At 61.5% G+C, this 25313-nt stretch overlaps 1 protein-coding gene across 2 annotated transcripts; it reads left to right on the top strand.

Annotated features, from left to right (window-relative positions):
• The first annotated feature begins 237 nt into the window (after positions 1-237).
• NPDC1 (neural proliferation, differentiation and control 1) lies at positions 238-25313 on the top strand. Of its 2 annotated transcripts, none has more exons than XM_056352781.1 (9): positions 238-404; positions 14848-14979; positions 21027-21134; positions 21264-21443; positions 21570-21636; positions 22076-22160; positions 22316-22395; positions 22495-22566; positions 23527-25313. In XM_056352781.1, exons 1-9 carry the CDS (start codon positions 311-313, stop codon positions 23543-23545), a joined length of 837 nt encoding a protein of 278 aa, XP_056208756.1. In that variant the 5' UTR covers positions 238-310; the 3' UTR covers positions 23546-25313. The 2 variants fall into 2 exon arrangements, with proteins under 2 accessions (XP_056208756.1, XP_056208755.1); XM_056352780.1 differs by having other exon boundaries at positions 239-404; positions 22495-22591.

The raw sequence follows: 25313 nt of genomic DNA, 5'->3' as shown, positions 1-25313 counted from the left end.
TCAGCAGGGACGTGGCCATCACATCAGGGACGTGGCCATCAGACGTGGCCCTCAGAGGGGTCCCCCCCCGCCCCAAGCCCAGGGGGGTGCGCACGGGTGGGGGTGCTGAGGCGCCGGGGGACCGCGGCGGCGGGGATGAAAGCTCCGGCGTCCCAGCCGCGGTGCTGCAGGAGGGGCGGGGCTTGGCGGGGGCGGGGCCCGGGGCGGGGCCCGGGGAGGGGCGGGGCCGGGCCGGTGGGCCCCGCCCCGCGCTCCCGCCGCCGCCGCCCGCAGCCGCCGCGGCCCCCAGGCCCGCCCGCGCCGGGGGAGGATGGTGGCGGCCCGGGGAGCTGCCGCCCGCCGCGGAGCGCTGCTGCTGCTGCTCGCCGCCCTCGGGGCCAGCCGCCTGCGCCTCGCCCGTGCCGGTGAGTCCCTGTGTGCCCCCCCGCCGTGCCCCCTCGTGTCGGTGGTTCCCCCTCCCCCGCGGAGCACCGCGGATGCTCGTGGTCCCTTCCCGGGGGACCCGTGTGGCCCCTCCCACGGCGAACCCGGTGCGGTTGCACCCACCCCCGCGAGGGCTCAGCATCCGGGGGTGCCCAGGCTGCCAGCGCCCGGGAGGGGGCGGCGGGTCCCTTCACCACACCTCGCCTGGCGTGTGTGTCGTCCCCCCCCACCTCCCCCAGCCTCCGCGGGGCTCCGGGGAGCTGCCGTGGGTAGCGGCCGCGCAGCATCCTTCTCCCGGGCGGCGTGGACCACGCATCCCCACAGCCTGACAGCCAGGTGGGAAATGGCCCGTGGGCCTCCCCCATCCCCGCAGCCGCACGGGGTGTCTCCCACCCCAGGCAGGCCCCGCAGCGCTCCCGGGGGCGGGCAGCGCCGCACCATCGCCCTCCCGCCTGCGGCTGCGGGCAGCGCCCCGGCAGCGATGTGGGGTGCCACAGGGCACCCCCAGAGACGGGGCCCGATCCTGGAGCGGGGGGAGAGCACAGCTGGCCTAGTGGGAGCGGCCCTCCGGTGTGGCCCTCATCAAGCACCTTTACAGGGGGGGAATTAAAAACAAAAGCACCAAAACAAACGAAATAAAAAAAATAAAAGCTGCTGTGGTGGCTGATCCATCGTTGGGAGCTGCCGGGTGGCTGTGCCAGTGCCAGGCCAGCATCGCCCTGTTTGCTCACCTGCCCGGCACTGCTCCCCTGGGGAGCAGCAGCATCGCGCGGTGGGGCTGGGTCACGGTGGGGCTGGGTCCGTGACGTGGGGCTGAGTCCGTGATGGAGGCATTTCTCCTCTCTCCTGGGGCAGAAAAAATGCGTGGCTTTCATTTGCCACCCAGCAGCACCGCCTTCGGCCTTCTTTCTCTTTTCTTAAGGGTTGTTTTCAGGGTTTAGGGTTTGGTTTTGATGCGTTTCTTTTTTTTTTTTTTTTTTTTTTTTTCCTAAGTTTTGGGGGATAGGTTAGTGCATTTCGCCTCCTGGTGGGTTTGGCACTGGATGTGCGCTGAGCCCCCTCGCTCTGTGCCTGCTGCCGGAGTGCACAGTATGCTACAACAGGCATAACCACCCCCCCTCCGAAACCCCCAGCCACCCCCCAGCTTTGCTGCCTGCAGGGAAATGAGGCAGGGGGGTGGACTGCCCGGTTCTGCCCGCACCAGTGGGACAGTGCGGTGGCCCTGCCAGAGGGACGGTGTGTCTCTGGGCAGGTGCTTTCCAGCTCGCTGGCCGCAGCATTGTTTGCGGATCTGATATTGTTCTCCCTGCTCTGGCTCACCAGCGAGGTGGATGCCGGGCAGGCAGCCTGCCATCAGCCGGCTACGGTGCGGCCTTGCCGTGCTCCTGCCTGCTCTAAGGCAGGGCGAGAAGGTGCAATATTTATTTTTTTTTAAATCTCCCAGCGGTTCAAAACATCTGGGTCTTTCCATGCTGGGGGGGCTGGAAGTGGCGGTGGGGATACTCCTGCACTCTCCATGCATGTTGAGGCCAGGGTGGCCCAGCCAGGGGTGCTGGTGACGCAGGCTGCGATGGGAGGAAGGAGATCTGGGCGGCTCCGATGTGGCCACCAGCGATCCGGCATAATCTCTGCTGCCTCTGAATTTCAGGGGTTGGGGCGGGATAAACTGGCCTGGCAGTGCTGCTGGGGAGGGACCCCTCGAGGAGCTGCTCAAGGTGGCTGTACCTGGTGGGCTGTTGCAGGGGGGTTGTAGCAGTTTCCTCTTCCATTCCACTCTCTTCCCAGCTCTGGGGGGCTGCCGGAGCTGAGGCAAACATGAGGGGTCTCACTCGCTGGCAGCAGCCTGCTGCAGCAGCTGGGTCATCGCACGCTCTTGGCATAAGCCGGGTTGGGATTTTCAGCTCAAACTTTTTCGCCCAGGCAAAAGCTGGGATGGTTTCTTTGCACTGCACAATGATGCCATGGTTGTACCACCTGGAAATGTCGACCGCAACATCGCGTCGCTGGGAGGTCGGGTTTGTGCAGCCTGTGGCAGTAGGGAGCTCTGGGCTGGTTTCTCCTGGGGATGGCTGGCATGGCCAGGGTACTTGGAGGAGCATCCCTGGGATGCTGCGCAGGGAAATGAGTCACCGTCCCATCCCCACAACCTTCCTCCCTAAGTATGGCAGGGCAGAGGAAACATTGGCTGTTTCTTCCTATTTTATAATTTCCCTTCCTGTATGGATGGGGTAGAGCTGGGCTTTCTCTGGGGACAGCTTCAAGGTGGAGGTGGCAGGGCCAGGGCAGCTCCTGCTCTGTGGCGTACCAGTACAGCTGGCTCTTGGCAAGGAGACAGCTGGGGGAGAAGGTCCTGGACCATCTTCCTCATGTCCTCCTGCCTCTGCGGCTTCAGCAAAGCTTCTGCAAGCGGGGGCTGACGTCTGCTCCTCACCTTCATCAGCTGGTGCCACAAGCCATGAATTAGATACCATCTCCCAGGGCGCAGTGGCACGTGGCATCCTTGTCTTGCCAGGGGCCTGATCCGAGCTGGAGGAAGGACAGCCGCTGGCTTTGGCAGTATTACAGCTGTGGTTTAGTTTTGGTTGGGGCTCCTTAGTTGTGTTTTTTACCCACGTGCCTCTATCCAGCACACCGCCTTTGGGCAGAAACACTGCCTTGCCTCGTTTTCTGGCTGCATTTCCTGGAGCGTTAGCGAGAGTCGGACTTCTCACCCCTTCTTGAGTAATTTGGTTGCCAGATTTCATCTATTATTATTATTATTATGAATTAAAAAAAAGATTTTCCAAATGGGATGACAGGCAAGAACGTTTTTTTTAATAAACCTGAAAACCCCAGCTTCTCTGCTGCAGCCAGCACTTTACATCAGAAACATCCAGAGAAGCTGTTCAGCAAAAACCGAGTGGTCCTTTCTAGTCCAAGTGACCTATTTGGCCACATGTGAACTCCCAGCATCTCTCTGCCTTTCTTCCTCGTGCTGCTTCTCAGGGATGCAGGTTGGGGGCACAGATGCCGGTGCTGATACCGGCTGCCCCAGCTCTGTGGTTGCACAGGGACTTCTCAAGGTCCAAAGCTGGGCATGGCAAGGCAGGAGCCACCTCCTAGAAAGTCCTCAGCTCATCCTGCAGTGGGATTGTCCATCTCTTGGCTTTTAATTTGCCCGCTTTGTAATCACTGCACTGAGGAGGGAGCCACGGCGGGGTCAGGGCACGCAGCAGGCTGTCCCCGGGGACCATCATCCTAAATGCTGAGGCCGGAGCAGCTCCAAGCCCCTCTTGCGAGCATTGCAGTGGTGCCTGGTGCTGTGCCCATGGCACTTGCAAGGGACTGGCTGCCCTGCCAAGCTTCCCAGGGGTCTGCCCAGCAGGTGAGCAGAGGGTGGTCCCCAAGCCCCCCAGCACTGCGCAGGTTGGTTTGCAGAAAGCAGCTATTTCTAGCTCCAGCTTTTTCTTGAGACACAGCGAAGGTTGTCTGAGTGCCCCTGGTAGCAGTGGCAGCAGTAGGCAATGGTCCTGCTCAGCAGTGTGCAGCCACCCCATCCCTTCAATCCCCCCTGCAGCTGTACGTCGGGGTGTCCTGTGCCACACCGATGCCCACCAAGTGTTTGCCGAATGGCAACCGGGGTGCTGCTCCCCTGGGAGCTGCATGTTGTTCCCGAGTTTAATTTTCTGCACGATTTTATACTTGGAGATAGCATTCCCCCCATGTTCTCTGGAAGTACGCTTACTCGGCTGGCTCCCACCACAAGAAATGAGCCCTGGTGGGTAGGCGAGGTGTGTGGGAGGTGGGGATGTGGTGCATGGGCATCCCACGGGGCTCCATGGGTCGGTACCTGCACCAGGGACCCGAGCAGGGCTCCAGCTGCAGGTCTGGGAAGGGGGAACAGATGGGAAGAGGCTCCTGATGTCCATGATCCCGGTTCCCAACACCATCATCATCAAGGAAGAGTTTATGAAGAGATGTGGTGAAGTCCCTCCTCTCCTTTCACTGCAGCTTGCTGGGGACCCACAGACGTGTGCGCCCCAGCTGTGCCCTGTGGGTGCCGGTGCGGGGAGAGCTGGAGCTCGAGGTGGGGAGACCATGGTCCCAGAGCCTGGGAGGTGCTGTGGTTACGCTGTGCGAGGTCAGGCCTTTTGGATCTGCAATTTCCCTGGCAGCTCCAGGCGCAGGTTTGGAATCCGCAGGCAGTCCCAAGGGTCTGGAGCAGGACCCTGTCCCACAGAGCCACCCCGCGCCCCAGGGACCCCCCAATTCCCAGGGCATCTGGGTCCTTCCCACAACGTGAAAGGGAATATGAGTCTGGGACGTTTGCCTGAAATGGCTCTTCTGGGCCACGGGGGTATTAAGGGAGGTAATCGGCTTAGCTCTGCTGCACGCTTACAGAGGGGCGCTGGGGACAGGAGGGGTAACGGTGTGATGGGGCACTGGGGATGGGGAGGTTGATGGTGCTGGGGGATAGAGGGGTGATGGGGATGTTGGGATAGGAGGGGTGCCAGGGATAGCAGAGGTGCCAGGTGTAGGAGGGGTGACAGTGTGGCAGGGACAATGGGGATAGGAGGGGTCATGGGGTGGACACTGTGCTGGGGACAGGAGGGGAGATAGCATGGTGGGGACACTGGGAACAGAAAGGTTGATGGGGAGTGCTGAGGACAGGAGGTGTGATGGGGGTGCCAGGACTGTAGGGGTGACAGGGTGGCATCTTCCCAGGTGGGAGGTGCTGGGTCCCCAGGCGCTGGGGACAGGAGCTGCCGTCAGTCCCATCCCTGCATGGATTCCATAAACATGGTGCCCAAATGCTTCGTCCCCATGGGGGGCTCTGGGTCTGATCCCCGATGAGGGCAGTGGCTCCCCTGGGACTGCTGCCCCCCAGACCCCAGGGCATGGCCCCAACACTGCTGCCAGTGCGGGGGCAGCTCCCTCCCATGTCTGGGCTTTACCGACTGCTGCTGCCACCGGGGTGACCAGAGCACCAAATGGTGGCAGCAGGCCTATAATTAGCTGCTTCATGAGCTAACGATAATTGCAACGGGAAGAAAGTGGCCGCTAAGTGCCTGGAGTGTGCTTTGAATTGGAGGAAGGAAACGCAGCTGGAGCAGGTTCTGGTCCTGCCTTTTCCCATCCTGGAGCACCAGAGCCCCATGGGCTGACAACTGCCCATCCTAACCAGTGCACTGTGGCGTATTGCTGGGGTCTCTGCTGCATGGATTGTGGGGGGCAAAGCCTTTGCGGAAGGGAGGCTTGCTCATTGGTGGGCAAACCCATCACTTCAGGTGGGTGACACGAGAGGTGACATGTCAGCTGGCGTGCTGGCAGGGGCCCTGGCTCGTCGCAGCACGAGGGTCCCCCCGGGTTCCTGGCCCCTGTTCCCTTCCTATAGAAAGGAGATGGTGATAGAGGCGGAGGACAAAAAGTGGGGAGGGCACCGCTCGCTCTCTCTGCGCTTGTAGCACCCATGGGTGCTGCCCGGGGCTGGCTGGGGGTCTGCAGAGGAGCGCTCCTGGGGAGTGGGCACCTCTCACGTGTGAGAGAAGCAGCTCTGCCCTGGGGAGCTCATTGTCTCACATCTGTCATGGATTATTTCCCAGCCACCCACTAAGCCAGGAGAGAGGGCAGCCCCAGTAAGCTGCCAGTAATGTGACCCATCCTGTGGGTGTAATTCTTGGCTTCCTGGCTGGAAAGGAGAGGATTTCCCTGAGCCGGACCCCTCCTATGGGGGATACAACCCAAAAGAAATCTTCAGGTCCAGCTGTTTCGGCACTGTCCGTAGCCCTTTTCCAGGAGCCCCAGGATGTAGCTGTGCATCCCATGGGTTCCCCGTTTTCTGGGCTCAGTTTATGGGCTCTCTGCCCCAGTGGGACGCGATGTCCCACAGATTTTTATTGCAAGTGGTGGCTGAGTCAGCATGGGTACAGCCATGGGTGCCACCCAAGTGGGGTGGGGTGATGCAGCCCCTGCTTTTCTGCCTACCTCTCACATTGAGCGTCGCTGGGACACGAGCTGCCCACCCAGGGGTGCCCACTCACGAGCTGTTGGAAAGCCATAAAGGTTGGCCCCTATAGCCCCCGGCACCTGCTGATAAGTGGCTGTGTCCCCAAGCCCCGTTTCAGGGCGATGGGCTGGTGGGAGCGCTGAGGCTGGTACCAGGCACAGGGTGGGTGGTGGGGGCAGGATGAACAGACTGCCCACCCTGAGCGAATCTGTGTGTGCTGCTGCTGCCGCCTCCAAGCTGCCCGAGGGTGTTTAATCAGCAAAATCATGCTGGTGCATCTCCACCAAAGGCTGCAAAATGTCTCCAGTGGCGTAGGACGCAGCAAGATGTGGGAGGGCTTTGGCTTTGCCGGAGAGCATCTGGCCCTGGTGGGCGCAGTGATGCTTTGCTGGGGAGCTGCCGCTTCGGGATTTTCTTTCCAGCCCAGCACTGGGAGCATGCAGCTGCTCACAGATGGCTGAGCTTGCTGGCACAGCCGTGCCAGTCCTTGGCCTGGCAGCTCCTTGGGTGTGTGGCTGGGAGGCTGTCCTCTCCCACCTCCCCTCCAGCAGCAGTGTCTCTGCGGGAGAGCTCGCCGACAGCCATGGCTCTGCTCTGCTGTGGCTCACCGGGCAGTGGGTGCCTGGGCAGACAGAGGTGGGTGCTGCTCTGCTGACCAGTCGGAACCTGGTCAGTGCCAGGACAGAGCTGGACCTGAGCACTTCCCTTGAAGCTGCTCAGGGCTTTGGGTGGGTCCATGCTCAGAGCAGAGCTGTAAAACCCCCTGCGCTGCCGGGCACAGCCCACCCTTGGTGTGGGAACAACAGCGACAGCAGTGCTAGGGCTGTCCATCCTCTGTGATGCCGGCACAGCAGGGGTCTGGCACCGTGCGGCACTGCCCACTGGGATGGCCCAGAGCACCGCAGGGATGCAGGGAGGGTCCCCCTCGCTGGTAGAGCCACTGTGCTGTATACACCCAGCGTTAGCCCACGGTGTCCATGTGGGGCCAGCCTCGCTAACATACTTGCAGCCGCCCTCCGCACCGTGGCCCCGACCACCAACTGTTTTGCCTGTCTGGTGGTGCCAAACCTTGGAGCCCAGCCAGTTAAAAGGAATTAAAAAAATCCCAGTCTCTGCCTCTGCCCCAGCCCCAGCGGGCTCTGGGCAGATATGAAGCCCATTGGTATTTGCTTGAGCAAAACCTGATAAACAAGACCAAAAGTGGGTGGTTCGAGCTGAGAAAAACAGGCAGGTGCTTTTTGGCATGGGGTGGCATTGGGGACAGCCTAGGTTCCCTGGTGTGGGTGGGTGCACACCCAGCTGAGCCGGGGCCAGCGATGCAGAGCCAGCAGCAGGATTGGGTGGGCAGCCCCAGGGAGATGGCACATGGCAACTGGTTTTCCTGGGTTTTGTGTTTTTGGTGGTTTGGGTTTTTTTTCCTTTTAATTATTTCTTCTCTTCCTGAATATCTGAAGCAAAGCACTCGTGGCTGGAGACGTCCCTGGCACTGTGGGGTCACGCCGGCATGGCCGGGGATGCAGTGTGTCATCCCCCTGCATGGGGCACAGCCCTGAGTAGTTGGAAGGGGACAGTGAGCCGGGGCTGGGGGCAGCAGCACCCAGGGGTGGCTGGCTGGGGGACCAGGGGGGCTCTCACTCAGCTCACTGCATCCTCTGCTGCTTCCTGGCTTTGCCCAGTCCCTGCTAGGGTCTGGAGCTGTGGTTTGCCAGAGCTGTTTCTATCCATCCAGGTGCCATCTCCCCTTCCCACTGCTCCCATCAGTCCAGCTCCTCTTCCCCTGGTGTGCCACACAGGTTGCCATAGCAGGGAGCAGGGATTTTTCTGGCCAGTTAAGGAGTTTGAGTAGCAATGACACAAAATCCCACTCCCTCAGCCTGGCTGGAGGAGGCTGCCTGGTGCTCCCCCTTTCCCCAGCCCAGGATCGCAGGAGCAACTTGAGATGTTGCAGTGCTTGTAGATGGGATCTATCTGCTCCAGAGCAGGGATGGGCTCTGGGGTAATGCTGGCAGTTGAGGAGGTGAGGTATTTGAGGTTGCCAAGGGTTTGGCATCCCCCCACCTCTGGGGAAGCCTGACTCAGCCCCTCCTGGCCCTCTGTTTTCCCCCTTGGCATTGAACCTGGAGGGGGACAAGGCTCTGGGAACCCATCATGATGGTCTCAGGGCTGCGGCAGGCGGCTGCCCTCAGCCTGGACGTCGTCTCCTCTGCCATGCAGCCTTGCTGCTTCCATGAGCCCCTGCCTGCCCTGCACTCGCTTTGTCTCTTTGTGGCACTGGCTGCACATCGCGCTGCCTGTGCTGCCTGTACACCCGGGCTCCTGCGTGGGCAGCCCTGCCCACAGCACCTGCCAGGGCTGGTGGCTCGAAAGCAGCCGGCAGTGGTATTTCACCTGGGTGCCCACCCATGGTGGCATCTTCTGTCATTCCTGGTTGGGGATGTTGCCAGCAGGATGGTCCCCTCGGTGGGAGCGTGGTGCGGCTGGGGTGTTTGTTGTGTGGGCAGGGGGGACACTGCCAAGGGGTCCCTGTGGGGGTACGTCTGTCCCCCAGCCTGCAGTGCAGGCTGCTGGCACTGTCCCCTGGCCATGATATAACCCACGCTGGGGACCATCTCTGCTGGCGTGCATTATCAGCTGGGTCAGACCTTGGCGCCTGCCTGGCTGCACCAGAAAAGCTGGAAGCCAGAATGTGAGCCCCAGTGGCCGGAGGGACGGGAAGCCTGGTGGCACGTGGCCTTTGCCTGAACAAAGCTGCTGAAGCAAAAAAGCAAACAAGCACTTTCAGCTGCAAAGTGCTCTCCAGTGGGCCAGCACGCGCCGGTGCTGCCGCAGGAGGGGGTGGCAGGGGTGGCCGGGCTGTGTGGCTGTGTCGCATCCTCCGTCCCCAGGAGCAGCGTGTCGTGGCCAGTGTCCTCCTGCGCCCAGTCTGCCAGGGTAGGTGTTTGCGGAGAGCCCTGCTCTGCCACCTCTGCGTGCGGGAGGGTTCTCCGTCTGCTGCTGCTGCATTTTTGGGGGCAGGAGCACGGCGGTGACGTTAGCGGCTGCAGGCAGCGGCAGGGCTCCCACGGGGGCTGCCGGCGTGGTGGCAGAGCCACGCTGGCCAAGGCCGTGGTGCCAGCAGCTGTGCCCGGTGAGGGGGCATTGCTTCTAGGCGTGTGGCTGTGCCTGAAGCCCAGCTCCCTTCCACCTGCCTTCAGGTGCAAGAAGCAGCCGGGCAGGGGGATGCAGCTGGGTCGCGGAGCCTGGCAGGGCTGGGGGCTGCTGCCATGGCTCTGTCCCACAGACAGTGTGTGTCTCCCGCGGTCAGTATATGCCAGGGAGCAGTGCCAGCAACTGGGGCACCTGCCCGGGTGACCCCAAGCATCCATCCCAGCTTTTGCTGTGTTACTGTGGCCACTGGCAGTCGAGGCAGTGGCCTCCCAGCTCACCCCCAGGGCTGTGTCCCTGGGCATAGGGGGAGTGGAGCTGGGGTGTTCGGGGGTCTTAGCCCCCCCTGCTACTGCTGGACAGGACCACTGCCCCAGGGAAGCTGTGGGGCTGAGAGAAGTGAGACCTCAGAGGCTGGGCTGTGGTGTGGGGCAGCTCGGCTGGCTGCCAGCCTGCCCACCTGGGGCCAGCTCCAGCCCTCCGGAGCCAGGAGCAATTTGCAGAGTCGGGAGGAGAGCCCCGGAGGGTACCAGCTCACAGAAGTGCTGGGAGGGCAGGCAGGCTGCAGGCGGGTCCCACAGCAGGTCCCACATCACCTGGCTGGAGGAGGAGGAGCAGTGACCTTGGAGCGTAGCCGGCAGGCACAGCACCGCTGTGGGGCCCAGGCTGCCGCCGCTGCCGGCAATCTGCCATGCCCTTGGCCCTAGTCATCCCTCAGCTGCGGACGTGTGCCAGCGTGGGAAGGCTCAACGTGGCAGCAGAGACCTGCACCCCTGTTCCCCAGCACCCCGATATTCCCCTGTGCCTGGTGTGGTCCCATGCCCTGGCTCAGTGGCCGGCCCCCACCAAGGGCTGTGTCTCGCTCCTGCAGACCCCCATGGCCCCAGGCAGGCTGCTCCTGTGGGGTCTGCGCCTGTTCGCTGCGGTGATGCCCGATGGGCTTTGCCAGGTCACGCCGCTGGCACTGGGGCCCCGTCAGCCAGGAGGCTGGGTGTCGGCACTGCTGGTGCACAGAGCGTAAGCGCTCGGACCAGCGCTCAGTGCTAATTAATTATCCTCTTACGTTAACTTTTATCTCTCTATCTGCGGCAGTGACACAGCCGGGCAGTTCCTGCCCTCCCAGGCACCCGGACATCCTCCCTGATTGTATTTTTGTTTCCTTTTCACCTGTAAGTTTTGGCACGAGTGTTGAAAAACTGCTTCACCCAGGGCTGTGACTACCAGCAGCTCTGTGCCCTGCCTGGCCATGGCAAGACACTGCTGGACCCTACGGCATTGAGGGGGGCACAGCGGGCACCCCCCATTGCAGGCATTGGGCTGCCTCAAGACCCATCGCTGGTGCCCAGCACGGCTGTCCCCAGGGTGGGTCCTTGGGGCTGGGGGTGTTGTGACAGCTGAGCTTCCCCACCAGCATAACCCACCTGGGGGGCATGCACACACCTTCGAGCTCACACGCCAGCATTTCCTCCTGTGCCCAGGGCTGTTCCCGCTCACACGCATCCCCAGCTTGTGCTCACCTGCTCTTTGTCCTCATGTGCCAGCTGCACTGTCCTGCTCGCCCACTGGCCTTGGGCTCAGCTCCTGCCTGGGGGGAGCCACCCTGCCTCCTCCAGCGCCAGCAGCTTGCCCCAGCCCAAAGCCCACTTCAGTGGGCTACCTGAGGTTGTGCTGGGCTGGCCTCGCTGCCCACCTGTGCACGAGGTTTGCACCGTGGCAGCTGTGGTGACAGCAGTTGGATGAAACATTCCCCTCCTCCAGAGCCCCCCCAGCACATCTGGGCAGCAGCATCCCATATGTTATTGCATATTTTTCTGGCTTTGCCTTACAGCTGGTTTTCACTGCCCTGCTGTGTCTCTGTCCCCTAGGACCAGCCCAGGTCCCTCTTCTCTCTCCCACCCATGGCCAGGCCATCCCTCCCACCCCAGCAGAGCAAGCCATGCTGGGCTACACCAGTGCCAAGCAGGGGGCATGGTTGGGGGGCAATCCCAAATTCTCCCAGGCTCTACAGCAGCCCCACAGGAGCAGGGGCAAGATGCAGGGGCTGCAGCCTGCAAGCTGGCACTGGTACAGGTGGGCAGCATGGCTGTGCCACAGCCACTGCCAGGGTGGAAAGACGACCTCCATGCTGTGCCAACACCAGCACCCACCTTGGGGTGGGTGCATGGGAGGGGGGAACCCACAGCCAGGGCTGGGGAGGGGTCAGGTATAGCCTGAAACAGGAGCTAGACCCTGCCACCTGCCTGCTGGAGCACTGGGCCAGGGTGGCACTGGCCACCCTGGGCACATGTGGGTGTGCAGGGCTGGGAGGGGTGGCAGATAGCCCCCCAGCATGGCAGCAGTTGGGGTCTGCTTCCGTTGTTAGGAGAGATGCTCCTGGGTCCTGGCACACATGGTGCGCAGTACCTGGTGTAGCACAGAGGTGCCCACTCCCACCAGCACAGCCAGGGAGCAGCTGCTGGGCTGGGAGAGTAGCAAAGCCCCTGCAGGGTGCCTACACGGTGATATCTGCTCGCTAACCACCAATTGATTACACACGGGGAGCTTAATGAGATCAGTGCCGGCCTGTCTCATTCCTAATCCTAGCCCGTGACAGCTGGGCTAGCACAGCTCGTTCCTCAAACAGAGATAAGAACCTTTTATGTATTCCAGGCTGGGGCTTATTTAACCAGTTGCTGGGCTCTGGCTCAGGGCTGTCCCCATCACCCCTCCTACTGCCCCGAGGGGGCTCTGAGGGTCCTGCCAGGTTCTGCTGGTGCTGGGTGGCCCAAATGCCAGGTGACCCACACTGGGGTGGCTTCCTCCCACCAGTGAGCAGCTTTTGGCAGCACCCGTTTTGAGGGGGATGTGTTCCCAGGGGTCTGTGGCACAGGTGAGGAGCCCTGTGGGGATGTGGCATGTCCCCACCCCTGGGGCTTCGGAGTGCCAAAGCCTCCTGCCCCGGAGCAGCCATGTGTTTTGGTTGTTTTGTGATTATTTTTTTTTTAGACAAAGTAGCCTTGAGAGCGAGCCCAGGGCAGGCAAAGCAGGCAACTGAGTCCAATTTCTGTGTTTAAATGCCTGATTATTTTCCCATTAAGCATTAGTTCTCCCCCAGCCGCCTGGCTGAGCCCCGGATCATCTCCAGGGAGCAAACCCAGCTCCTGCAGGCGTGGTGGTCTCTGCTCCCCATCCCGAGCAAATCCCATCCAGGCTGCTGTACCGGGCATGGGGTTCAGCCAACACTAATTGCTGCTGTAATCGGAGCTGCCAGAAAACCCTGCCTGCAAGAGAAACCACTGCAGCAAGGCAGCTCTGCCCTTCTTTGGCACTGTCTGCCACAGGGTGATGCACGCAGTGCCCCATGGGGTGCAGTGCCAAAGGGTCTAGGGGCTATTGGTAGGTTGCACCTGCTGGTGAGCGGTTTAATGGAGAAATAGGGCCGTGCAGAGGGGGATTTGTTGGGGGTGGCATCCCGCTCAGCATCCTGCATGTGTTGCTTTGGGGTGGCATCCCACTTGGCATCCCACGCTTGTTGCTTTGGGGCAGCATCCCCCTCAGCACGTGCACCCTCGCTGGGGAGCAGAGCTGCTGCGGTCATCCTGGAGCTTTCTGTCCTGGTGGCTCCATCCTGTGCCTGGACTCTCCGCCGTGCCATGCCTGGGCCCTGCAGTGGCTGCCCACTTCGCCCCCAGCGTGCTGCAGGGATGGGGATGCTCGGGAAAGCCACTGAAGTTGGGGTGCCCTTTCTCGTGGGGTGTTTGGTGTTGTGCCAGAGCTGCCCCCGGTGTTGCCATTCCCCAGGGCACAGAGACAGGCAGACAGCGGGCGCTTTGCCAGTGGTGGTGTCGTGGGCAGGCAAGGGCTGACGGGGATGGCTCCGGGAGCGTGGGATGGTGCTGGGAGCCGGCTCCTGCCATGACTCATCGCCAGGTCGGGGCGGCCAGGCCTGGCCCTGTTCCCGGTGACAGCCCCGTGGAGGTGCTTCCCTGCCTGCTGCTGCCTGCAGAAAAAAATACCGGCATGGCTGTGCTGGCGAAGAGCAGGGCTAGGACAGCTGTGTGCTGCACCCCCATCCAGCTGTGCCCCCCCCATCCAGCTGTGCCCAGCCCAGGACACAGGCGCACTGAGCGAGTGGTACCCGGCTCTGCACTGCCACCGGCTCGCCAGCGAGGGATGTCCGTGCTTGTGCCACAGCGGTGCCAGCAGTGTCACCATCCCTGGCAGTGGTTTCTGCTGCTGTCGCTGAGAGCTGGGACCCTGGAGTGTCCCTGCAGCCCTGTGCCACAGGTGAGACCTGTGTGCTGGCCTTACATGTTGCTGCCCCAGCTGGTCACGGTTCCTCTCATCTCTGCATGTGGTTTGCCACCATCACCTGCTCCCAGGACTCAGCTTTGCTTAGGACCTGAAGACTTTATGTAGGACCTGGAGACTTTGTGTTCTCCCAGGAGGTCCCACTGGCTTGAGCCAGGCTGGGGTAAAGAACTGGAGCTGTTCCTGGCCATGGCAGCACTGCCATGGTGTCTTGGGTCCAGATGGGGTGAGAGCATGGGGGGGCTTCTGCCTGTCCCCAGGTAGTGGAGAAATCCCCAGGTCTGACATGGAAACAAGATGCCCCATAAGGCTGCAAGGGAGTTTTGGACCATGGTGCGTTGCTGGGGGCGGGCTGGGTCCCACCAGTTTTCCCTGTTGCAATGTCAAAGGGATGGAAACTGAAGCTGCTGCTGCCTGTGATGACTTGTTACAGCTGTACTGAAGCTTTGAAGGGGGCTTGGTTTGGGTTTTTTTGTTTGTTTGATAGCTACCACGCGAGCATTGTTGGTTGGATTTCAGCTGGCAGCCTGCTCAGCCACTGCCTGTGTGGTACCAGCAGGGGCTGGAGACTCTTGTCGCTGCCAGCTCTGTGGGACTCAGGGTGTCCTGGAGCACCCCAGGGCTTGGGGTGTCCAAGGGGACAGTGGTACCCTGGGGCTCGGAGTCCCATGCGGGAGGATGGGCACTGCCTGCTCTTCTCTGCAGGCAGCAAACTGCTTTGCGCAGGTCACAAAATCATAGAATATCTTGGGTTGGAAGGGATCCATAAAGATCATTAAGTCTAGCTCCCAGGTCATTAGAGCCCATACTTGATTGCGGTCAGTAATGGTTTTGCAAAGGCAAAGGGGAGCCAAGGGGCAGCTCTGGTGAAGCACATCCGTACCTGTTAATTGCGGCAGGAGCTGCCTGGGGCAGCTGGGTCCCACACCAGTTGGCCACAGACAAACCCGGGGGCACATTTGACCCCTCTCTTCCTTCTGACCTGTTTTCTCCCATCCCCACAGCAGCCTCGTGTCCCCGGAGCCTGGACTGTGTCCTACAGCGCCGGGAGTTCTGCCCACCGGGGTCGGGTGCCTGCGGCCCCTGCCTGCCCACCTTCCAGGAGGACGACCACGGGCGATGCGTCCAGAAGCAGCGTAGGTGCACCCACCCTGCAGTGCTCCCTTCTGCAACCCCTTGCCCTGCCCTGCCTGCAAACCTGCCCTGTGCACCTGTACAACTCCAGGAGGTTCCCATGCCTCGGGGCAGCCCCTCACCCCAGCAGCGCCCCTGCTCCCCATCCTGTGGCTTCTCCTCTCCGTGGCAGCTGTATCCCTGCGGGGACAGCAGCAGTGCTCCCTCTCACCCCAAGCCCTGGCTGGCTGCAGTTGTGGGGTGTTTTGGGGGCTGGTGGAGAGCACATGGGTCCAACACCACTCCCTGTGCATCCTCCTGCAGCTGTGTCAGCGACTACATGTGCCACCGGGCCCTGCCAGCACCCAAGGGTGCCCAGGAGCCCAGGGATGGGGGGGGATCTGGGTGGCTGCCAGGGCACTCTGGGGTCTGCCTGGCTGCTCTGGGGCAGGGGCTTTTCGGAGCAGGGGATGTGGCAGAGCCTCAGGCTTTGCAGGAGCAGGGTAACAGCTTTCAGTGCATGGAGCTGCAACTTGTGTGGACCCCAGGGCCAAGGCAAAAATGTGCCTGGGGCTGAGCTATGCGGCTTTGGGATTTCAATACCTGGTTCCCATTGGTTTGAGATGGTGGGCTGCAGTTGGGGGCTGTCATCTCACCCTCTGGTGATGCCCAGCATTAATACTGGAAGGGTTGGAGTCAGTAGCACCAGGTAGGAGCCCCGCCTGGCTGTGCATGAGGGCACCGAGGGCTGTGCCGGGTGTTACTCCCCTGCTCCTTTCCCAGGGGACCTGTGGGGCTGTGGCAGTCTGGGTGGCTGCACTCTGGCAGTGGGCAGAGAGACAGGCAGAGCATCCCTGGGGAGCAGCAGCCCATGGTCACCTGTGTCACCCTGCACAAGGCTCTCCCCCCTGCTGCTGCGGTGCATGGAGGAGTCCTCTGGGTTTTTGGGAGGGTTGCTTTCTGTTCTGGTTCCTGTGTCTTGGGCATGTTTGGGGTCCCGCTGGGGTGCAGCCAGAGCTGCCCTTTGCCTGTGGCTCAGCCCATGGTTTGCAGCAGGCGGGCACATGGGGGAACAGCAGAGCCCATCATGTCCTTTGTGCCACTAGCCTGCCGGCAGGAGGATCACCCCTTAAATCAGAGGGGGAGATCCCCAAAGCAGGGCCCTGACTCTGCTCAGGCCTTTGGCACTCGGGCAGAGGGGCCAGGCTGTGCTGGAATGGGAGCAATGGCTGTGGGGGAAAAGAGAAGGGATGGCACAGGGATGGGGTCAAGGCTTGGCGTCTGGCAGCGAGCAGGGGTCCAAGGGGCAGATGCGCCCTCCCACAGGCTCCGCATCCATGGGTACTAAATGGCTTTAACAGTTATTTGTGGTTTATTTTTTAATGTGCAGTCTTAGGAGCAAATTCCCCTCTTGGAAGGGCTGCACATGCGCTGGCATCTCCATAGCAACCTCACTCTGTGCTGGCTTCAGCAGGGAGATGTGGCCACAGTAGCATCCTTGCCCAGCTTCAGCAGAGAGATGTGGGGCTGTGGCAGCATCCTCTGCTGGCTTCTCTGGGACTGTAGTAGTGTCCTCTCCCAGCTTTCTCAGAGAAATACAGGACCACAGTAGCATCCTCCAAGAGGATGCTGGTAGGATGGAGACCATCCCAGGGTCTCTCCCAGCCCTGTCCTGTTGTCTCAAGCAATGCCACCAGCTTTTGGCAGCAAAAATGTGGGTACAGGGGGAAAAAAGGGAGATCCCCTCCCAAATCCTCTGTTTTAGCATGCAGGGGAACGGTCACATCCTGAGGATGCCCATCTCCTTTTGGCAGGAAGGCACCAACTTTTTCCATGGGTGCTTTTACACCCTGCCTGTACCTTGGTCTGGCAACAGCACCCAGCCGCCCAGTGCCACCAGGCAAGCCTGTGAGGATGCAGAGAGGCTGCAATAGCTGCATTTTGGGGTGATGCAATGCAAACAGGAGGGGCTGCCATGGCTCGAGGATGCCTAACCCTTTAAAGGGGCTGCCCACGCGCTGCGTGGGCAGCCCCTTTAAAGGGTTAGGCATCCTCGAGCCGCTTGCGACTGCTGGTGACGCCGATTGATCCTGGGATCCCAGCTGCTGCTGCCACGCCATCCCAGTGATTGGTTGCAGCTCCTGGCAGGAGCTTGGGCAAGAGCCGGGGCTCCTCTCCTTCAGCATACCTGTGCGTGCAGGCAGGCACCGATAGCAGCTTTTTGGGGTGAAAAGCAGCATTTTGGGGTCTCAGGAGGGCAATGCGTGTGAGTGGCGTGTTCCTGCCGTTGGTGATGGCGTGCATGGGTGTCTCAGCGTACTCAGCACAGCACCATGACAAAGGTGAGAAAGGATGCATGGGACCTCGTGACACGGTGTATCCTGCAGCCGCTTCAGCTTGCTGGTGCTGCCTGCAAAGGGGTCAGAGCTCCCAGAACGCTGCCAGCACCACGGTGCTGCTTACTGTTTGAATGTGCCGTGATGGATTTGCATGATGTGGTTGGAGCTGGTGTGTCCCATCCCTGCTCCCACTTGACCCCACCAGCACAGAGCCAGGGCTGAGCCCCGCTGGGCTGCGGGAGGTGCTTTGGGAAGAGGGGGAAAAGGGGGTCCCGGCTGACAGACCTGGGGGTTCCCCCTTCCCCACTTGCTGTGCTGCCAGCAGCCAGGAGGGCATCAGCTATCCTGGGGCAGGCCTCTAGAAATAAGTGGATTTGTAGGAATTTTGTGCCCTCCTGTGGAGACTGTCAACATCAAGTTTCCTCCACCCAGAGCAGAAGCCACACATGTCCCTTCTTGCTCCCTGCTTTCCCCAAACCCGTCCGGATAACTGACGAGACCCCTGAGTGCGTCCCAGGGTTGAGCCCTGAAGACCTTGGCAAGGGGAAAGCCCCTGGGAAGGGTTGGGTAGGGAGAGTGGCGAGGCTGGGACGCTGTGTGCCAGCCTGGCCGTGCCCTCCCTGCTGCAGGCAAGTGATGGGATCTACCATGAGAGGGCACCCGTGCCCTGTGCAAGCGCTGTGTGCGCTCTGCATGCTCTGTGCACCCCCTGCATGCACCCTGTGCACCCCCTGCATACCCCCTGTGCACCCCCTGCATGCACCCTCTGTGCCCTGTGCCCACCCTGCATGCACCCTGTGCATACCCCCTGTGCATACCCTGCATGCACCCTCTGTGCCCTGTGCCCACCCTGCATGCACCCTGTGCACCCCCTGCATACCCCCTGTGCATACCCTGCATGCACCCTGTGCATACCCTGCATACCCCGTGTGCATACCCTGCATGCACCCTCTGTGCCCTGTGCCCACCCTGCATGCACCCTGTGCACCCCCTGCATACCCCCTGTGCACCCCCTGCATGCACCCTGTGCATACCCTGCATACCCCCTGTGCATACCCTGCATGCACCCTCTGTGCCCTGTGCCCACCCTGCATGCACCCTGTGCATACCCTGCATACCCCCTGTGCCCACCCTGCATGCACCCTGTGCCCACCCTGCATGCACCCTGTGCATACCCTGCATACCCCCTGTGCATGCCCTGTGCATACCATGCATACCCCCTGTGCATGCCCTGTGCATACCCTGCATGCATGCTCCATGACCTGTGCACACCCTGCATAACCCCTGTGCATGTGTGCATACCCTGCATGCACCCTCCGTGCCCTGTGCACGCCCTGCATGCACCGTCTGTGCCCTGTACACGCCCTGCACGTACCCTGTGCATACACTCTGTGCACCCTCTGTGCCCTGTGCATGCCCTGTGCATACCCTGCATGCACCCAGTGCCTGCCCAGCATGCCCAACTCCTTGCAGCAGGGCTGGGGAGACCTCTGGGAGCCCTCCATCTCTGCTCCTCTTGTAGCCAGAGCCTGGTGCAGCCAGGCAGACACTGGGCGCCAGCCCCAGCCCTCTGTTCCCTGCGGAGCAGCCCTGGGCCAGCATTTCACCCTCCCACGGTGCCCGGCAGGCACCAGCCATCGGTGCCAGGATGGTTCTACACCACAAATGTTGCAGGGTGGCAGATGTGGCATCACTGGGGGAAGTCTCAGCTGCCAAACAAAACAGGTGTGGGGGGGTTTAGCTGCTGGAAGGGAACTTGGTGATAAAGCTGGTTCATGCAGGTGAGGGGCACAGCCCAGGCGCTGCCAGCAATGCTGGAGACCACAAACAGCACAGCAGCCTCGGTTTTCCTTGTGCCGCTGTCAGCGGGAGGCTCAGAGTGACCTGGGAGCTGCTCTTGCTGCTTTTCCAAGTTTTTTTTTCCCGTTTCCAGCCACATCACATTCATCCTCCTGAAGTGCTGGCTGTTGCTGCTGCATTTGCCCAAGGCCAAGGGGTGTCAGGCCAGGGCTGGGCCATGCGCCCCGTTGGTGGCAGTGCCAGTGCAGCCGGGTTCCCTTAGGCAGATCTGTCCCCTAGGTCCCATGAGAATGGGGACAAGCCTTCTACTGTGTGCAGTGGGGAGCTAAAGCCAGGCTGCCCCACAGGGCACAGGGCTGTCACATGGTCCCATTCCAGCTCCCCTGCCCATTGGGAGAGCCTGGCTCTGTGCTGGCACCTTGGCACGGTGGCACTCACCCGTCAGGCATGGCATGGGTGGCACAGCCCCAAACCTGGCACCGTGTGGCCATGGCGCTGCTTTGCAAATCACTTTGGGGGTGGAAATAACGGTGCAAAGAGCTGGGGAAGCCTGGGGCTCGGGGGGTGCTCCAGCTCCTGCCAAGGATGGGAGGCTGGGGCATGGTTCAGGGAGCCAGGGGACACAGGGGACATTGGGACAGTGGCTCTTTCAGCACTTGTTTAAAGCAAGAGTGTCCCCCTTTTAAACTGGTTTTTGGCTGTGTGGCTCTGAGTCATGGGGCAGCTGAGCAGCCTTTGTGCCCAGCTCCAGAGGGAATTGGGGTTTATTTCCAAACACTGGGAGAGAGGACAGATTCCAGAGGAGCTGTAATTGTTATAACCTTGAATTATCTGGGAACCAAGCTGCCAGTACCACCTCGCCTTTGTATGTTTTGATTTAAGTCTCCAGGGCTCCCCGCTGGAGACAGCCTGAATAGGGCAGCACCAGCACCGGGCAGAGGGAGCAGGGATGGGGATGTCTCCTGCCTTTGAAGTTGAGTTTAATCCTGTTAAAAGCTGAGTGGTGAGCTCAGAGCTTGACTCTGCTCCGCGAGCCTGAGGACAGCAGCTCCGCTCCTACTCCATGCTGTCACCCCGTGGGTGGGCACGCCCAGACCAGGGTGGGGGTCCTGCCAGTGCTCCACGTCCCCCGCATGCACCGTGCTAGGGCATGGGCTGGAGCAGTCACCCACAAAATGCCCAGGCAGCTCCTGTTACATGATGGTCCTCACTGCATAGGACATCCTGACCTCCCCCCCAAAGGGGCCGCATCCTGCCAGGCGCTGGGCAGAAACTGGCCCCTCGGCTGGAGCAAGGGTTCCCACCAGCTCCTGAACAGCCCCAGATGAGTCCTGTTCTTGGGTTGCTTGCAGCCCCCTGGGCTATACAGGACAATTTGGGGTGAAAACCGGTGTTCAGGTGTCCCCTGCCCGCTCTTGAAATGGTCCTGCTGCCCACGGTGGGTCTGCGGGTTGCCCTGCCGGAGCTGCCCCTCACACCCCACAGCAGTGGGGCAGGTGTGGGGTGTCTCTCCTAGTCTAGCTCATGTCCCTCCTCACCCAGGGCCATTGTGTGGCCCCTGGTGCAGGGACGTGGGGCAGGTCCTGAGCAGCGGGTGCTGGCAGCCTGCCTGCTCCCGCAGGGCTCTGCAGGACCTGCTGGCTCTGGCATGGGGGTGGCTGCAGCTGCTGTTGCTCCAGCAGCCTCCAACATCTGTGGGGTAGGAAGCATCCCAAAAGTGGCAAACTCTCATGCAGATCCCAGGTCTTGGCTTTGGGACCGCCAGTATGCTGGAGGGCTGCCATCTGAGTAGTCTTGGGCTCCAAACCACCTGCGTTTGCTCATGGTGGGATATGAGCCCCTTCCTGGGAGGATGCTGGCTCCAGCCCTGGGGCTGGGCACGTGGCCACATCCTGGGGTACCCATCTCACTCCCGCTTTCTCCTGGTGCAGGGTGGACGTCTGTTTCCAGCTTGGAGAAAGAAATCGATTTTCTGGTGGATGTACTGGCCAGGCAAGAGGCTTCTCGCCCCCACCCACAGCAGGATGGCAAGCCCAGGAGTAAGTGCCTGCTCCCTGCTCCCACTGCTCTCTGTGGCAGTGCCGGGGACCCTGCAGCAGCCACACTCTGCACCCCAGGCTGGTTTGCCCTCTGGAGCTATCCGAGTGTTGCTCTGCCTTCTCCTGCAGCCACCGTGGTCCCTGCTGGCAGCAGACAGCACATGGCCAGCGGGCTGAGAGAGGGACTTCTGCAGCGGGGTCCCACCAGCAGCAAGGCAGCTGCCACCCTCCTCACCTCCACCACCGCCACGGTCCAGAAGTACCCGGTGGAGGCATCCCCCATCCCTTCAAATGACGATGTGGTGCTCGGTGAGACCCTGGGGACAGGCGGCTCGTGGGAAGGGGTTTGCTGTCCTCTCCAAGGAAGCATGGGCTGGTGGCACCATGCTGCCAGGCTCACCCACTGTCCCTTTGTGTCCCATTCCACCTCTGCAGGGCTGATCGTGGTGTGCACAGTGGCTGGGGTCTCAGCGCTGATTGTGGCTGCAATCTGCTGGTGCATGTAAGCCGGGGACTGCTGGTGCCAGCTAGTCCCTCACTGTCCCTATGCCTGGGGGACCTTGTTCCTTGGGGGGGCGATGGGTGTTGGAGGAGAGGCAATAGCTGCCCTTGCCAGTCCCCCTGCAAGTATGGCCTCTGGTGGTCGTGGCTAGAGGACAGCGGTGGGACACCTCTGTGCCAGACACAGGCTCCTGGGAGCAGGTGGCACCTGGTTTGGACATCGCTAGTGGTGCTGAGTGCTGTCACCTCCGGCACGTTGCTGCCTCATGCCCAGGCCCCGTGGGATGGAGGTGGCTCTGCCAGGGGGTGCCAGCCCATCGTGGGCGCCATCACAGGGAACAGGAATGTGGGTGGGAGGACTGAGCTCCTGGCGGGTCGCTGGCTCCTGTCTGGAGCCGTCTACTCCAGTGGCTCCTGATGACCACTCTCCTCCCTGGCAGACTGCAGAAGGAGGTCAGGCTGGCACAGAAAGCAGACTACTCAGCACAGCGAGCAGCTAGCCCCCTGCCCTACGACAAGATCTCGGTAAGGCAGCCATGTCTCTCCTTGTGGGGTGTTTGGTGCTCGGGCCATGTGTGTGCTTTGCTTCAGGGGCTTCCAACATGGTGGGGGACACCCTCCGTCCAGGCTGGAGGATTTCTGGAGCCCAGCCTCCACCGCTGTCCTTGCTTTCTCCACAGCCTGGGGACAAGACGCTGGCTCAGAGCGCCCAGATGTACCACTACCAGCACCAAAAGCAGCAGATGCTCTCCATGGAGAAGTAAGCAGACCCGGTCACTGGTCCATGCCCTGCCTTTAACTGGGGTGCCATTAATCATGCCCTTGGACTTCACCCCCTCTCTGCATCCTCTCCCCCCAGGCATAAAGAGGAGCCCAAGCTGCCGGACTCGGCGTCGTCCGACGAGGAGAATGAGGATGGAGACTTTACTGTGTACGAGTGCCCCGGGCTGGCTCCGGTACGGTGGGTGCAGGGTGGCTGGTGGGAACCTGTGCATGCAGGATGGGATCTAACACACGCCTGGGATGTGCAGTTCCTCACGAGGAGGCTTTTCAATATGCCCTTCATCAAACGCCTCTGTCCCATGTGCCCCGGCCAGGTCCCGCTGGAGCTCTGCAGTGGGCAGGAGCGGGTGCCCTGGCATGGGTGCCCTGGCGCAGGGCTTTTCCCTGGGAATGTTTCCCCATGGCCACAGGAGCAGAGAACCAGAGCAGCCTTTGGCAGACCCAGCCGGCCATCCCTGTGGTGCCAGGAACATGGTCACCTCTCGCTCCTGGGCACTGGGACCAGGAGGCTCATCCTAGTGCCTCCCCAGCACCTGGACCAGGGACCTGTTAGCCCTCAAAGCCAGGGGGGACTTTCCTGGCTGGCAGGGGACCCCAGGGAAGGGCAGCTCCTAACAGCCCTGGGTACAAAGAGCACAAAGAGACCCAAAAGGAGTCTTTCACATGATAATGGCTGCGGAGCCCAGCCATCAGGGCCCAGATTAAGGGTCATCATTAGGTCTTTACAGGCCCATTAAAGGGCACTTGATGGCAGGCATGCAGTCGGGCCGAGGAACCCCATTCCTGCCAGCCAGGCTGGGGGTCCCATCCTGGGGTCCCCAGCCAGGCTGGGGGGGTCCCATCTCAGCCGGGACCATGGATTTTACACATCATCGCCCCATCCCAACATCCCTGGCTGCTCCTGGCAGGGAGGCAGGACCCTTCTAGGGGTGATGGCAGGGTCCCGGCGTGTGTCACCCCAAGCCAGCCTATGAGGTGCCCCCCCATTCTCCATCCTCCCTGCTGGGCTGGGGTTCAGACCCCTTGGGACGGGGTGGCTCAACCCCCATCTGCTTTCTGACTTCCTGCCTTTTCCTTCCCCCCTATCCCACTCCCTCTGCCGCCGCAGACTGGAGAAATGGAAGTGAGGAACCCGCTGTTTGATGACTCCTCCTTACACCCCTCCAACCCCAAGACGCACCAGTAACACCCCTCTCCTCCGCCCGAGCTCGCTACAGACTGTATGCCCAACGCCGAAGCCTGGTGGGGCAGCCGCGCCGGAGGGGCACCTGCAGCCAGGCAAAGGGGCGCAGACCCCACTCTGCCAGACTGTTCGACGCCTGCCCAATAAACACCCACTAACAGCTATTGGGAGGGGGGGATCGCCCCCCGTTTCCAGCGTCCTTGTCCTCTTTGCTGCTGTGATTGCGTCCCTGCCTTGCTCTTCGCTCACTGCTCTCGGGGACACGCCAGCCCCACGGGGGGGTTTGCCACTGCTTGGCACAGAAACTGGGGGGCACAGTGGTGTCTCTTTGCATTTGGCTTTGAGGACGGGGCTGCTGCCCTGGCTGTGGCTGGGCTGATGTGACAGCAGCTGGGAAAGGGCTTGGAGAGAGGGTCAGAGAGCGGGAGAGGGGCCAGGGGCATCTAGGCATGCTCATGTCTCCAGGGGAAGGTGTCAGGGCTGCCAGCCTGCCCAGAGCCCCTCTTCTAGGGATGGAGGCTCTCCCTGGAGTGGGGTGGCATTGATAAAGGCTCTGGTGCCTGGTCTGCTCCCTCCTCCCCAGCCCAGCCAGCCCCTGGCAGCAGAGTCCCACTCCAGGAGCCAAGGGCAGGAGCAGGAGCTGGCTCAGGCAGGCACTGGCATTGCTCCCTGGGATGCACCTTCAGATGCCACCCTGTGCCATGCCTGGCCAGGAGCAGAGGCTCTGCACTGGCTCCATCCCCTTCTAGGGGTGCTGGTCCTTGGAGGCCCAGAGGCACAGACAGTCCCAGTGCCGCTGTGGCCTGGGACCCTGTGCTGGGCTGGGCTGGCGGAGGAGTTCCTCACAGCAAGCCCTGGGTACCAGCTGGGCTCTTGCCCCAGGCCTCCATGGGTGAAAGCTCAGAAAAAGGGTTCAGGGTGTTGTTTTTAAGCCCGTGTGGCTGTGGGGGAGGAAGGAGCAAGACTGGCGTGGACTTGGGAGGCTGGGAGGGGTAGCCAAGGCACAGTGGCTTTGCTGTGCTGCTTCTCTGCCCCATGGAGCCCATGCCTTTGCAGCATCCCTGTGGAGCCTGGTCCCGTGCTCTCTCCAGGCATCCCTCTGCGGCAGAGGCACTCTCCACCGTTCCATCCTAGGCACCTCCTGGGCTTCAGAGACCCCCTGCACGCCTCCGCTGCCCACATCTGCATCTGGGCTCACCAGCCCCTACTTACAAGTCCTTGCTCAGAGCCCGGTGCTGTCCCCCAAAGCCTCCCTGGTGCGTCGCCCGTGACCCCGCCAGCGTAAGGCTCAGCACAGGTTTTGGGTTGCTTTTCACAGATGTGGCTTCATGTCCAGACCCTGGTGTGGACTGTCACGGCCACGGGTCACCTGTTGTGTTGTGCACAGGTGGTGTCTTGCACAGGGGTGGCCTCTTGCATACATGGGAGCTGTTGCACATACAGGAGCCATCATTGCACGCTCAGGAGCCGTTGCACGTGCAGGCAGGCACATGCAGGGCAGGCAGCAGTGGCAGGACTGTGCCCATGAGCAGTGGTGGTGTGGAACCATCCCCAGTGGGGTCACTGGCAGGGGCCGTCACTGCACCGATCCTTTCCCCGCACCCTGCTCCCCTCCCCGTGGGCTGCTGCCCTTCTCCCTGCACCTCTCATTGTTGTATGGACTGTAGTTCTTTTAAAAGGAGATTTTATTAAACGACCATGTTTGAGACCCA

Source organism: Falco biarmicus, chromosome 9, assembly GCF_023638135.1.
Source record: "Falco biarmicus isolate bFalBia1 chromosome 9, bFalBia1.pri, whole genome shotgun sequence".
In the NCBI taxonomy this organism is placed as follows: Eukaryota; Metazoa; Chordata; class Aves; order Falconiformes; family Falconidae; genus Falco; species Falco biarmicus.
This window is presented reverse-complemented; position numbering and strand designations above follow the sequence as displayed.